The sequence below is a fragment of the Typha latifolia genome, chromosome 2 (assembly GCF_019914945.1).
Source record: "Typha latifolia isolate L0001 chromosome 2, TyphaL0001v2, whole genome shotgun sequence".
NCBI classification, from domain to species: Eukaryota; Viridiplantae; Streptophyta; class Magnoliopsida; order Poales; family Typhaceae; genus Typha; species Typha latifolia.
In genome coordinates this window covers 17,187,612-17,201,110 of record NC_133087.1, presented here as the reverse complement: position 1 = coordinate 17,201,110, position 13,499 = coordinate 17,187,612, and the positions used below count along the sequence as shown (strand labels likewise).

The following is a 13,499-nucleotide window of genomic DNA, read 5'->3' as shown; positions in this document are numbered from 1 at the left end:
ATTAGCTGGAGAAAAGTGGGGTTGGGATGGTTTGGGGGATGTTCGCTTCTTCCATTGGTTTGTTTTATACGAAGGATTTGGTATTGTTGATTAGCTGTTGGCTGTTAATGGCGAGAGGGAATTGAAAGACTCCAAAGCACGTTGTTTGAATTTTTTAATTGGGAATTTGCTAACATTCCCATTCCCCCCCACCCTCAGTGGGCTGCTCTCTGCTGGATTCAAACGTGAGCACTACCCAATGCAGATATATTTACTCTTTTACCCTTGCTACTATTATAAGTATTTCTTTAAGAGCTCGGCATGACAACACCTACCAATTCTACTAGTTGAGTTGATAGGCACCTTCTTCGTAATTAAGATAGTTATGAGTTTAACTCCAATCTCAAATAAATAATATTTGTGGAGAAATTATTTGGTGGTTTAGTGGCTTAGCTCGATTTGTTTAATGGCTCGACAGTGCGGTTGGCTTGAAGGAATAGCTTAAAAGCGCGACGACTTAGAGCATGTCGCTACGACGTTTGGTTCGGAGCAATTGTTCGGCGACGCATATAATTTAAAACTTAGACTAGGTAGCTAAAAGTTTGGTGGAACATAAGTGCTTCTATATCTAAGGAGAATTAGCGTTTTATTTTACTCATGTCTAGCTTTCAAACTCATGAATAATATATATATATATATTAGATAATGTACAGAATCTTATCTCAAGGACCACTAACTAATTAAATAGAAGATTCATACAAAGGTATATAATCTATTTTTTAATATCACTATTTTCATAAAAATTTAAACTTAGTGATAAGGAGATAAGACGAAATCAAATATCAAAAAAATTCAAAACCAAATTGTAACGAGTTGCAACCCTACTACTGCTGACTAGTACATTAATATGCATTTTACTTTTAATTTATAATTTATATCGTGTTGGATATTAGTACGGTAGGACGGAAAATGGTACTCCAATCCTATTGCAATGTTTAAGAACTAACGATAAAACAATAATAAACGGGCGATAAATGTAAATAGTATAATTATATGGAAGTCGTTCGCAATTATTGGACGCGGTAGCTAATCAGGCACGAAACTTACCTTAAATCCACTCATTCATGTGGTCCCCACACGCTTCCATCAAAATCCGGCGCCGATTTGAGACTTTAATGGGCGTACTAGTCCTACTTAATTATCTAATTAATTCCTCCACAGAAGAACTCCCACTATTGAATCCATTTCCAGACGTGCCCAGGAAGTAAGAACACGTCTATTATACTTTAACCCTTGTATTTTTGATGTAAAATTCTGTACATTTATGTCAGTTTAATTTTGGGGTTTAAATTAATGGGATTGGGCCATGGCCTGGCCCATATAGAATCGATCGATCTGTATTTAGGGTTTTCTCGAAAGGTAGGATTCAGAAGCATCTAGAGATTGAAGCGATCGATCGCTTATTTCTTTGGCTGTTTCTACTTGATTTGATTTCAGGCGTACTTTCCTCTGCTCAGATGGCGACAGAGAGGAAGCCCGCGGCGACTGAGGACGCCAAGATCGACCTATTCGAGGACGACGACGAGTTCGAGGAGTTTGAGATTGATCGAGGTAATTCTTCTCGGAAATTTTCGAATTTTAGATGGTTCGTTTGTTAGATCTTTTGATATTTGATAGCATGGTTTGGTTACCTAAGTCTTTTGATTAGGTCGTTCTTCTAGCACACTGTTTGATTCGTAGCTCAGTTTGGGAGAAATATAGAATTTTGCGATTGACCACCAAATGTTGTTGTAGATGAGTTGATTGCAAGGAGGAGTAGTATGCATCGTCGTTGATGATCTTTTCTGAAACATTCAAGTTATGCTTCCTTTTTAAGGGGAAATCAACAAGTTTGCAGTTATACCACCTTAACTGGTGAAATCTCAAATTGTAATTGTGAGGCCATTAAGACTGATGCCTAGGGGCTAAATTAAGGAGATTGAAAGAATTGATCCAATTTACTTTCAACCAACCATTCGTTTATTGCTTGCATGTATGCAGTTCCTTTTCCAGTCGGATTCTTTTATCAGCCAAAGCTTTTGTTGGTGATCTCCATAAGCCTTGTATATGGTTTGAAACTCTTTTTTCTTGGTGCTGCCTGTTCTCCTATTGGCCTGCTCAATCCTTTTCTACAGATCTTGTGAGCATTAGGTATTATCATATGCGGTTCTACTTCCGGCAGCTGCTACCGGCAGGTTATTTTTGTGTTACATTCCACTTTATGTGATCTATAGTCACTTACTCGCATGCTACCTGTCTATAATCCTTGCTTGCTATTGTTATGCATTCTAGTTGATCCTTTGGGTGCCCTCTGTTATAAAGATTGTTCTAGTTTATATGAGCAAATTCACTAGGCATTTCATCTTTTAACTATGTTAATGGGCAATACCCTAATTATCTAATTCTTTGCACTTGGGTTATCATTTATCTTGCAGAATGGGATGACAAAGAAGAAGGTCAAGAAGCTATCCAGCAGTGGGAGGATGACTGGGATGACGATGATGTTAATGATGATTTCTCTCTGCAGCTGAGGAAAGAGTTGGAGAGCAACTCTGAGAAGAGTTAAATGCCCACTTTGCATGTAAAAGGGCAACTACTGATCTATTGAAGGAAGGAGCAGTTCACTCTATCCTGCATAAGTCCTTTTCTGTCTGTTATAAGACCACAAAACTTGTGCTGTACCATGTAATTGTCTGGCTAGTATTCTGTAGAGTCCAAGTATGAAATCCGAGGCGATGCGATGTTCTTGGTAGTTAAGCTCTTTGAAATCGCAGTTACTTAGACTAATGTGATAGCTGTATGTGGTTAATAAAGAATCTCTTTCTGATCAATGGCTGGCTTTATTTGTAAAGCCTCTTGGAGGTGGCCTTGTATTATTGAACGCATTGAATGTTTACTGTGTTCAATAATTAGGGTTTGTTACTCACTTGATAATTATCTCTTGATGAAAGATCAAACTCTGGCAAGCCTGTAACAGTCATCAACTTAGCCATTACAAGAAATGCATTTCTGCTGACACCCATAATTTTGAATCAAGTTTAGACTACTTACTAGTTCTTGAATCGTAAAGCTGTGATAAATTCCAAGCATTTTTCATGGAGAATGGCTGGATTTCATTCTCATCTCTTGTTTATCCTGTAGACTCATGACAAACAAGTGCTAGTTGATCATCCAGATATTCAAGTTTCTGTCCTATTAACAGAACTGCAACTCATTTACAGTACGAGAAGTGGATGACCACAAAACAAGAAACTATCATAAGGGAATATATATGCATAACAGTCTTAATCTTGCAAGCATTTGAATCTTTGTTTCAATCAGGTTCTCAAGATATGCTAAAGATTCATTGCAGCTTAAAAAGGCACTGAGGATCAGATAATGATCGTGTGAAGCAGATTCTAATAGCACTCTGGGAAACTTTTAGGTATTTTTTTTAAGATACTTGGGATGCATCACATAAAGTTCTATAGCACTAGTTTTCTCTGAGCATCCTCAAAGATTTTCATCAGACTCTTCTTCATCTCACTGTCGGCAAAAATATATTCCACAGCCTTCTGAGAAATTTGAAGCATTTCACCCTTGCTGAGCCCTATTTGTACAAGGGAAAGAGACGGAGATATCAACAAGTGAAATTTTATGTCTATCACTCCTAAATAGATGAAGAAGATGCTTACCAAATGCCGAGGCAACAAGGAAGTACTCGTTGGATAGGCTTGTCGAGAACAAACCAGGATCATCAGTGCATAGGGCCAGTGGATGCTTTGCATTGTATAGATCAACTGTATATACAGTATAAGATGGAGAGATGTTAAACAGATGAATGTAATGCTTAACTGCTTAACACATTTATTTATACAGGGCATGAAAAAACAAACCAAAATGATGGTACTCTACAGAAGGAACTCTTTCTGTTCTCACATTGGAAGTCAAACATATCTCAACCTGCAGAAGGGTAAGACTTCAGAAGAATGAGTAGAATTATTACTGACAGACATTCAGAATAACTTAGGAGATACATATAACATTACAGGAATCTTTAGTGACTTGAGCGTTTTCCACTCTTCTTCTTCGAGGTAACAGACATGGCCCATCCTCTGAGGACAGAAGTCCAACATAGCTTGGATCTCTTTCTTATTAGGTACCTACATGTACTAAGTTTTGATGATAAAATAGTTGGTCAATTAAAATTGTAGAACACCAATAGAGGTCCTCCACTGCCTTAATTTTGTTCATGTGAAACAGGGTAAGCAAGAAAAAAACTGTATAATTTAACGAAATCTGTATCTACTCAAAGCTCTTGACAGACCTCTCCACAGTGAAGAGTAATAGGGAGCCCTACTTCTTTGGCATGCTTTAGAGCTGGCAGGTAGGTCTGCCTACATAACAATAAAACACAAACTAAAAAAAATATATTGACTTTTAACATTAGACATGCTGGTTTATTCCATTCAGATGTGAGACATTTTACTTTACCATTCACCAATAACAGGATTGCCAGAAAGGTCAATACCAACCACCCCCAAATCCTTCATTTCCACTGCCAAATTAACCTATACCAAACATTTACAGTCATCAGTTAAGCAATAAGGTGCAGCTGTTATGACCATAAACTAAATCTTAGCGAAAAGAGCTTCCCCAACATACTGTTTCAACTGCTGCTGTAGTAGTCTCACGGCGGTCAATACTTAAAAGAAGGCCCATATATATCTTTCTCCTCTTCATTTCAGCACATGTACCATTTACGATAGTAGATTCTGAACCACTCTCATTGCTCGAGTCAAAAAGCACTACATCAACAGTTTCAACAGCCCTTAAACCATCAATAACTGCTTTCATGTAAGAGTGCTTAGTCATCCCTTTAGCTTCATTTTTCTGTAAGATTACAAAATCAGCATCAGTCATGTGTGAGTTTTAGTCCTTTACCAAAGGAAAGAACAATCAGAGAAGGAAAAGATGCACATACAATACCTTCGGAGTTGTCCTTAATTCCAGATAAACAACATTCTCAGCTGCAAAATCTTCAATAACCTGATTAAAGTTGAATGAAAATTTAGTCAAGTACTAGAAATCTTGCAAGAGATGTGATATGGACATACTTCCTTAGTGATTCTGGTCACAGTTTCATGGTCAGTTGCAAGTATGTGAAACAAATCAAAAAGCTGGAAGCACTCCGGCAAAGATCTACCATCTGCATAAAAGTCCAAAGGACAATATGAATACTTTATTCAAACTAATTTGGCTACCACAGGCCAGAAAATCTTGCACTTTTATTATCAAAATTAAGCCTACTTACTATGAAGGCAAGGAATATCACAGTATTATCAGAGTACATATGATGTCTTTTACTTACATTTCATGATTATATGTTCTACATCTTCAAAAACAATCACACCCTTTTCTCCCAGCCTTTTTGCAAGTTCTCTAAAGAAGAAGATCAACAACAGAAAAGAAAGTTCAGGTAACAGCTAAGGAAAAAAAGCTTTTGGACATTTAACAAGAGGAATTTATTTGCAGTATGAATGTCAGAATCCTTACCTTCTAATAACTACACTTTAAATCCAACTTCAGTACTGTCAACAGTTAAAGCAAATAACTTTTGGACATTTAATGTTTACTATCTTTTATCAGTAATTGACAATTTCAAGTTTCTAATATTATTCAAACAACCAAGTAAAATTTTCTAAAAAAATGAGAAGTAGAATGACAGAGAAGATCTTCAATATGGAAAAGCAACAAAACCAATATAGATGGAAAAGCAAATGATAACTATTAGTGCCATTCATGTAACAGGAGATGCCATTCAAACATTAGCAGCTCATCAAGTCTGGAAGGGGAAAAGATTGTTTTAGTAAGAATCAGTCTAGTAATTTAAGAGGGTTGTTTTTCAAACAATCCCTAGCAATTTTTTCATACAATTATGTTGAAAAGATTTATAACATCTATTCTAATCCAATCCAACTCTAACCAATAGGACTTCCAAATAAGCCACAATGATCTGACAAATTCAGTCTTTGTTCATCTAATAAATTCTTTTGGTCCTAAAGATCATGCTGGATAGAGTAGTTGCAAAAGATTAGTCTAATTGTACAATACCATTATCTTAATTTAAGGAACTTTATTTCTTCCCTCCAATTCATAAGTCGAGATTCTTGCCTCAAGCTGACTGCCTCCATTTCCTTCAACTCTCCAAATTGTTCTTCTTCTTAACATGTATATTACCTAGTTGTACCCAAATGGGACAACTTTTAACCCAACTCTATATCTATCTCTCTTCTTCCCAATTGCTTCTCTGCTACTTAGAATTTAGAAACAGGTAGGACTAAAGCCAACTATCATGAAGCCCAACTACAAGATATAGAAAATATCTTAATAATAATAATAATAAAAGATGAGAACTTGCAGATGCTTCCGCAATAGATTTCTCATTTCTATTCCCCCATCCCAAGAGGAATAAACCAAAATAAAATGGGAAAAAAAGAAGAAGAAGCGCAAACAGACGGGTCCACTTACAATCCCAAGTATGAGCTTCGAGTCTTAAAAATATAACCCGATATTAGAGATCCCGAGGTCATATCAAGATGTACGAGAAAGAGAGGAAAGCTCACAAAAGGGTGGAGTCTCGGATGGAGCCATTGAGATGCGCGTGGAGCTCAATCTTGGGAAGCGCATGGCACCACTCCCTCATCTCCACATCATCATCTCCTTCCATCTCTTTTTTCCTATGGAGTGATGATGAAGAGACTCTCAACTATCGATACTTACTTTATAGACGACCAACACGAAAATAAAATAAAATTCTTTTCTTTTCTTTTGATCACAACCAATTAGGCTATATAGAGCAGACAAAAGAGTCTATACTCTATAGGATTTTCATATATATTAATTTTTAATCTATATTAAATATTATCAACATCTTTTTTTTTTTTGAATTTTTTTTTTGGCATAAATGAGAAAAAAATATAAAATATAAAATATAATTTTAATCCTAGAAATAATGACGTAATACTAAAGGAAAGAAACTAATAAAGATTTAAAATTTTATTAAATATATCAACTTGTAGTGCTAATATCTTAATATATCTTATGCGGTAGTTATATCTTTCAAATCAAAACTTCTAGAAACATAGTTAGACAATGTAATTCGTTCGTCTACAAAATAATTTTTTTTATAACTTAAAATAAAAAGTAAAATCTTTATAAGAGGGCTAAACAAATAAATCAATTCTCTTAATAAACTTTGACAGAAAATTTTTATAACTTAAAATGGAATCCATTAAATATAGACTACTCGGTGGCTTTAATAAAAATAAGAGAAATTTAATGAAATTATAATTTACATCTTATATTTTTACTATTTGTAAATTGAGTCTTATGATTTAGCGAATATGTATAGAAAATATCGTGTCGTTAGATCAGTTAGTTAAACTTAACAAAATCTCTGAGTTAAATTAACTATACTAAAAAATTATGAAAATACTCTCAATTATGTTATACTAAGAGCATTTTAGTTATTTTAAAAGGAAAAATATTTCTACTTAATAAAATATTCTCAGTATTAATTCAAATCTAACCCAGAGTATTTTCTGCGTATATTTGCTAAATTATAAGGCTCGATTTATAAATAGTAAAAATATAAGGTGTAAACTAATATTATGTTAGAAAGCATGGCGTTATATATAAATTTCTCCAAAAATAAGCAAACAAACAAACAAACACACTCTTTAGTGGACTAGTAACTGAAATGCATTTTTTTATATATATAAAAGGTTCTTTTGCCTTCAAAGTATATCAAAAGGTGAGCTATTCTTCTGCGCCACTAGCAAGAAAGGTCGAGAGCAAGTAGCGTATCTATGGGCATTAATGGGGTTTGGAATTTTTTATATTTTTTGATTCAATTTAATCCAAAGATTTGATAAAGATAGATCTAGATTTGCTATCCATTAATTGATTACATCAATTCATACCCCAAAAACAATCACCCTCACCAAATCTTATGCTTGGAAAATTATCATAGTTGGTGACTTCAGACTTGAAAAGAATGACCATTTGCTATATGTTAAATTATATTCAATGTACTTAATATTTTTTTTAGTAGACTTTTTGCCTTCTCTGATCAAGCATTGAATTTGATCTGCTGCTATCTATGTCAGTATACTTAATTTTAACTTAAATTAACTAATCTCTAAACAAAATAGTATCTAATATTCTAATAGGGGCTCTCTCAACTAAATTTTAAAGTACCAAAAGACGATAGGTTTGGTAAGGTATGAATTAATCTAGATTAAAATGAGTCTTAAGGATCTTTTTTCTAATTTAATTTGTAGAGTTAAATAAACCGAAGTCTAGGAATAAGAGTAGTTAACTGTATGAAAATTATAGAAAAAGAAAAGGAGACGGATGTTGACCACAAAATCACTAAAATATAGGGTGTTATTTGAAAAGTTTTCGCAAATAGCATTCCATGTGGTCTGCTGAGGAAGCATTGTACGTGGTTCGTTTGCTTTTTAGAGGTTTTGATCGATCTACTATTCCAGTTACAATTTTTGTTTTCGATCTTCTATAGTTTCCAAATTATTTACCATATAATCGCCACAGTAAGGTAAATTATTATTTTAAAAAGTGATTTAATAAATGACATTATGAGACAAACATTTATATAGTAATATATTTTAGAAAAAGAAATCTTTTCATAAAGAAAGTCTTTTGTGAGAGCGAATTGCTCCAAAGATTGTAGTAATTTGATAAATAATTCATAAACTATATAGTAGAAGAGTAATAAAATTAAAAAGGAAAACTATACTTTTTATATATAGACTTTTGTATTAAGCCCTTGAGACTCATATAGTTTCGATAGTAAGTTAAGGAAGACTCGTAACTCACCTAATAAAGAAAAGTTGAATCTGCTTGATTAAACTAATCTACGAGCACAGTTTACTCTTTGACCAACTTAATAGAAAAGACACGGCAATTCTACAAATAGGCCCAGTTGCCATTACCTGATAAAATTTGAGAGAATGTGATACTTGAATCCTTTTAAGTATTACAGCTGCAGAGCATTCACAAGGGCACCAAATATTTCAAGACATCAGCTGATCAAATAACTATATAATGCTGAGCTGCTGAAAAGCTAAAAAAAGCTATAAAAAAAACTCAATAAGCAGCACACTGCAGATATTATCAACAAACTATTACAATGACATTGCATTATTTTTTACGCAGTAGATGGCGCAACTTGCACTCAGATATAGGTAAATGACCAGAATTATCGTATGTTCCTTCCAGTTGCATTTCAGTAGTAGATGCATTTGCCATAACCTGAAAATAGTAAGACAGTACTTTGTTAGACAAACACAGTAAAAGATCACACTATTTTGCATGAGTCTATCAATTCATGTATATATCCCAAAACTATTAAAGATAATATAACATACTTGCGCAATCGCCATCGCCTAGATCTTATGCTTGGAAATTTCTGATAATTGTGACTTGAAGAATGACATGTAGAGACTTTTGCCTTCCCTGAGCAAGCATTGCATGTGATCTTCTGTTATCTACATAGACTTTTGTCCATGTCCTTTAAGATTCGTATCCAGCTCAATCGTTTTGATAATAAATCTGGTCAAGGACTCAAGGTAGACTCAAATTTCACATCAAGAGAACTTTAATCAGATTGATTGATCAAACTTATCTATCAGCACAATTTACTCTTTGATAAACTTAATAAAAAAGGTAAGGCATTTCTACAAATAGCCCCGGGTGCTATAAAAGTTTAGAGCATGTGATACAATCTTTTCAAGCATTATAGTCAAAATACTATCATGCAACTTAATTCATATGTAGAATTAAGTAAACCAGCTGAGCTGCTGAAAAGATCAAGAAAGCCCTTAAAACACTCGATAAGTGGTATATTGCAGATATTTTCAACAGGCTGCTACAATGACATTTCATTATTTTTTATACTGTAGATGGTATGACTGATACTCTAGATATAAGTAAATGTGCACTATTATGGATGTTCCCTCCAGTTGCACTGCAGTAGTAGATGCAGTCACCATAAGCTGCTAATAACAAGACACTTATTAGTCTATCACAGTCAAAGATCACACACATTTTGAACCAAACACTAAAAGTAGTGTTGCTATTTGCATTGGTATGTCAATTGATGCTTAATAGGATCACTGCAGTCTGCAGCAACAATGGCAGAGCTGGAGAAGTTGCAATTCCAAGAGTTCCTGGATTGAAGCAGGCACTATTTATCGGACTGCAATCCACATGGTTGCAGGCATACTCTTTGTTTGCCTGTAGGTCACGCCAATTCGAGGAAGGATTCGCAATGCACCATGTTTTTTGCCATGAGAATGACTACGAATGAAATATATCTACAGGGTTGAAGAACCAATAAAACTATTTTGTTGCTTTCCTTTTGGTATGAGCATTATTTTTTAATAATGGTTGATATGTTTCTGCTGTTTAGAAGAGCTTGTAAAGTTCACAGAGAAATAGATGTTAACACAAAAGCTTTATCACGACTCATTTTGATATATAGTGTATGTTAGAGGACAGGAACTATATTTTTTTAATTGATATTCTTTCTTCATTAGATTGGAGTTGCAATGTAGAGATACTTGCTGCTGAAGGTCCAGGACCTCCAGGTCTCATGTCCCATATGGATGAATTGTCTGATTCATGCTCCCAGTTCTTAGAAAAGATAACATTCCTATATTTTGAATCAAAACTTAACCATACACGCTACCTGATGCAGCACCTTCTCATGCAATAACTAACCATTCATATCCTTCTGTAAACAACAAAATGATAGCATACTGGAAGAACCCTCCTGAAATAAATTAAGGATGGTAATATATGTGTCCACCAACAGTGTTGGATTCTTGTGAAAGCAAATAAAATTAGGGCAATTTTTTCAAGGAACTCGTCGTACAAGTTACAGAAGATACAATAGATTAGTTGGCCACTTTAGCTTCTTAATATTGGTGAGAAACAAAAACTGATGATTAAGAAAGTCGCAAGCAAATGATAGCTATCTGTTCACATAAGGTTCAAAATAAATAAATCAAATAAATGTATAGAAGCCTCAGGGTGTGGGAAATAAGTAAATATTAGAAACATAAAGTTTCTCAAAGACTAGAATCATAGAGATAATATTATAATAGAAAGAGCTAGAACAAAATGGTGATATGTGAAAGAGGTGGGGAACACAATATATCTACACAAGCATGCACAAGTACAATACTAAATTTTCAAAAGAATTGAATTCACCAATGACATTGTTGTCAATCATATGTTTGACATATGCTACACATAAAGCTTTACGAGGTTTACGCTTGACACACATTTTAATTTTCCCTTCACATTTAACCCAACAAATAAGCACTGATAAATAGATGACACTTACTAGCAGAGGCAATCGGCTTTGTTCCGTTAACTAGACACGCACTTCTCGTATCATCAAGCACTTCGATTGGATGCTTGCGGTGTTTCTTGCTACATTTTGTCATATAACTTCTACCACCATTGTCTAAAATGATACTAATCCAAACTCGACTCACCCCTAAACCACAACAACAAGAAGAACAATCGAGAAGAAGAGGGGTAAAAGAAAAAGACGGCAAAGAGAGCTGGAACCTCGTAACGGACTCCAGCAGCGGCGGCATCGCCCTGGTGCTCGTTCCTTAAATGCTAGCTGAGGATCTATCAAGCCATCGCCATCTTAGCGTAATGTGGCAGCGGCATCCTTCACATTCTTGCCCTTGAGAAATCTCGGTATCCGCTTACTGAGATTGATGCGGAATGGGGCAACGTTGGCAAGGAAACCCTAGAGCAGGATGAAGGAGATGAGGGAGGAGAGATTACTCCGGAGGCGCGGCTCGGATTCGTCGTCAGAGAAGAGCGATTCCCCTCTCTTCTTCCATGGATTCCTCCTCGGTGAGTCTCTCCGGTGAGTTCTTTGTCCAAAATGGGCTTTGCTGGGCCTCGTTATCCCGCTGGGCTTTCTATCTCTTGCCAAGGTCCGCTGAGTTCCTTAATTTATTTTATTCCTCTAAATTCTTTTTCTTCTAATAGCTAATAAATTATTTTCTTAGATAATCCTAGTCTTAAACCCAGAATGCTCATCCAATATTTTTATCCTAACATCCGTCAATGATTTTAACATTCAAATATTTATCATTCGACTCTTATATTTTATTTTTATTAGTAAAGAATGCTATAATTTTAGTTTTCTTAAAGGACACTCATCATATAGACAAATTAAATTAATTATAAATACAAAATGATGTTTTCTATTTTGTATCTGAGTTGCTATTTGATTAAAGTTAGACTTATTGCTGATGTTTTTTAGATATCAAAAGCAAAATATAATTGCAATAATATATATATATATATATATATATATATATATTTTTTTTTTTTTTTTACTTTCTAACTATTACAAATATAGTTGGCTTCCAACTTCCAATGGCAGGTATTTAATATAAGAGTAATATCATGCTTAATTATAATATTCTATGCGCAAACCCAACTTCCAATTGCAGGTATTTAATTATAATATTCTATGCACATGGAAAAGGAAACTATTAATATTCGGCATGATACCATATTCTTCTCACGTAGAAGATTTTGTTTATTGTGACTTAATCCTTTTTGTGATTGTAGTTGGAGGGAGATGGAAACTCTCCAGAGAAGAAATGGAGTCGGATAATAATAAATAATAATAATAATAATACTAATAATAATAATAATAAAAATTCCCTTCTAAGCCGTACTCTCTTCTTTCTTCTTCTTCTCCTTCCGATCCACCCAGCCACCCTCCCCTATTTCCCTCCACCCCACCATCTCTCTCCCTTCGCTTCTCTCGTGACGCCGAGCCAGATGAAGTTAAGCGGTACAACCCCCCTCGGTAAGCCCTAGCCCCCGTTAAATTCCAGTAAATCAACCCCTCCCCCTCGCCATCATCGGAGTCCTCGGCGGGCGAGGACTTTATGTCTAGCCGCCGGTCCGAGAGCTCTAATGGAGGGGGTTCTTTAGATGGACTTTGGGCCCTTAGTGAAGGGAGAGGGAGGGGTGACCACCCACCTCGGGCTAACCACCCACCTCGGGTGATGGACGCGGGCCACCGGCCTCAAGGGTGGGCTGCTAGCGACATGGGCCACTGGCAGCAAGGCCCTTTTCCTCCCCCCTCTGTCTCCTTCTTTTCCTCCCCCTCTCTCCTCTGTCTTGGGAGGAGATGGTGAGGGAGGGTCGGGGTTAACCCGTTACTGCCCGTCGGCCTGTGAGAGATCGGGCTAGCCGGTCGGGTTGGGCTGGCCCGACCCACCAATCATTCAGCCCAACCAACATTTTAGCTATTTTTAGAAATTTTTTTACTATTAGCTTATTTTTTTAAAAAATATTTATATTCCTCTATTTAAAATAATAATAATAAATTTTAAAAAATTTAAATATGTGCTTAAAAAAATATAAAA

The 13,499-nt window shown here is 35.3% G+C and overlaps 2 protein-coding genes and 1 long non-coding RNA gene across 7 annotated transcripts; 1 reads left to right on the top strand and 2 right to left on the bottom strand.

The window, feature by feature from the left end:
• Window positions 1-1,125: 1,125 nt before the first annotated feature.
• LOC140781503 (protein DELETION OF SUV3 SUPPRESSOR 1(I)-like) lies at window positions 1,126-2,849 on the top strand. Of its 4 annotated transcripts, none has more exons than XM_073127497.1 (3): window positions 1,126-1,243; window positions 1,477-1,590; window positions 2,454-2,849. In XM_073127497.1, the coding sequence occupies exons 2-3, from the start codon at window positions 1,497-1,499 to the stop codon at window positions 2,582-2,584; spliced, it is 225 nt and encodes a 74-aa protein (XP_072983598.1). In that variant the 5' UTR covers window positions 1,126-1,243; window positions 1,477-1,496; the 3' UTR covers window positions 2,585-2,849. The 4 variants fall into 4 exon arrangements, with proteins under 4 accessions (XP_072983598.1, XP_072983600.1, XP_072983597.1 ...); XM_073127499.1 differs by having other exon boundaries at window positions 1,157-1,243; window positions 1,497-1,590; XM_073127496.1 differs by having other exon boundaries at window positions 1,230-1,398; window positions 1,497-1,590.
• Window positions 2,850-3,252: 403 nt separating this feature from the next.
• LOC140781501 (N6-mAMP deaminase) lies at window positions 3,253-6,821 on the bottom strand. 2 transcript variants are annotated; one of them, XM_073127492.1, is made up of 11 exons: window positions 6,624-6,821; window positions 5,369-5,439; window positions 5,115-5,206; window positions 4,987-5,046; window positions 4,663-4,890; window positions 4,492-4,568; window positions 4,325-4,394; window positions 4,047-4,160; window positions 3,894-3,960; window positions 3,693-3,797; window positions 3,253-3,607 (listed from the first exon to the last, which is right to left on the bottom strand). In XM_073127492.1, exons 1-11 carry the CDS (start codon window positions 6,725-6,727, stop codon window positions 3,483-3,485), a joined length of 1,113 nt encoding a protein of 370 aa, XP_072983593.1. In that variant the 5' UTR covers window positions 6,728-6,821; the 3' UTR covers window positions 3,253-3,482. The 2 variants fall into 2 exon arrangements, with proteins under 2 accessions (XP_072983593.1, XP_072983595.1); XM_073127494.1 differs by having other exon boundaries at window positions 6,529-6,664.
• A 2,165-nt stretch (window positions 6,822-8,986) lies between these two features.
• On the bottom strand, window positions 8,987-12,020 carry LOC140782026 (uncharacterized). The gene is made up of 2 exons (XR_012107781.1): window positions 9,450-12,020; window positions 8,987-9,333 (listed from the first exon to the last, which is right to left on the bottom strand). It is a non-coding gene; the product is annotated as an uncharacterized lncRNA (long non-coding RNA).
• Between the last annotated feature and the right edge of the window lie 1,479 nt (window positions 12,021-13,499).

Coding starts and splice junctions, on each gene's coding strand:
- LOC140781503 (XM_073127496.1), top strand. CDS start 1,333: ATGGGATTGGGCCATGGCCTGGCCCATATAGAATCGATCGATCTGTAT. Junction 1,399..1,496: donor ATTTAGGGTTTTCTCGAAAG/GTAGGATTCAGA, acceptor TCCTCTGCTCAG/ATGGCGACAGAGAGGAAGCC. Junction 1,591..2,453: donor GGAGTTTGAGATTGATCGAG/GTAATTCTTCTC, acceptor TTTATCTTGCAG/AATGGGATGACAAAGAAGAA.
- LOC140781501 (XM_073127492.1), bottom strand. CDS start 6,727: ATGGAAGGAGATGATGATGTGGAGATGAGGGAGTGGTGCCATGCGCTT. Junction 4,161..4,324: donor TTACTCTTCACTGTGGAGAG/GTCTGTCAAGAG, acceptor TAGTACATGTAG/GTACCTAATAAGAAAGAGAT. Junction 3,798..3,893: donor TGTAGAGTACCATCATTTTG/GTTTGTTTTTTC, acceptor CTGTATATACAG/TTGATCTATACAATGCAAAG.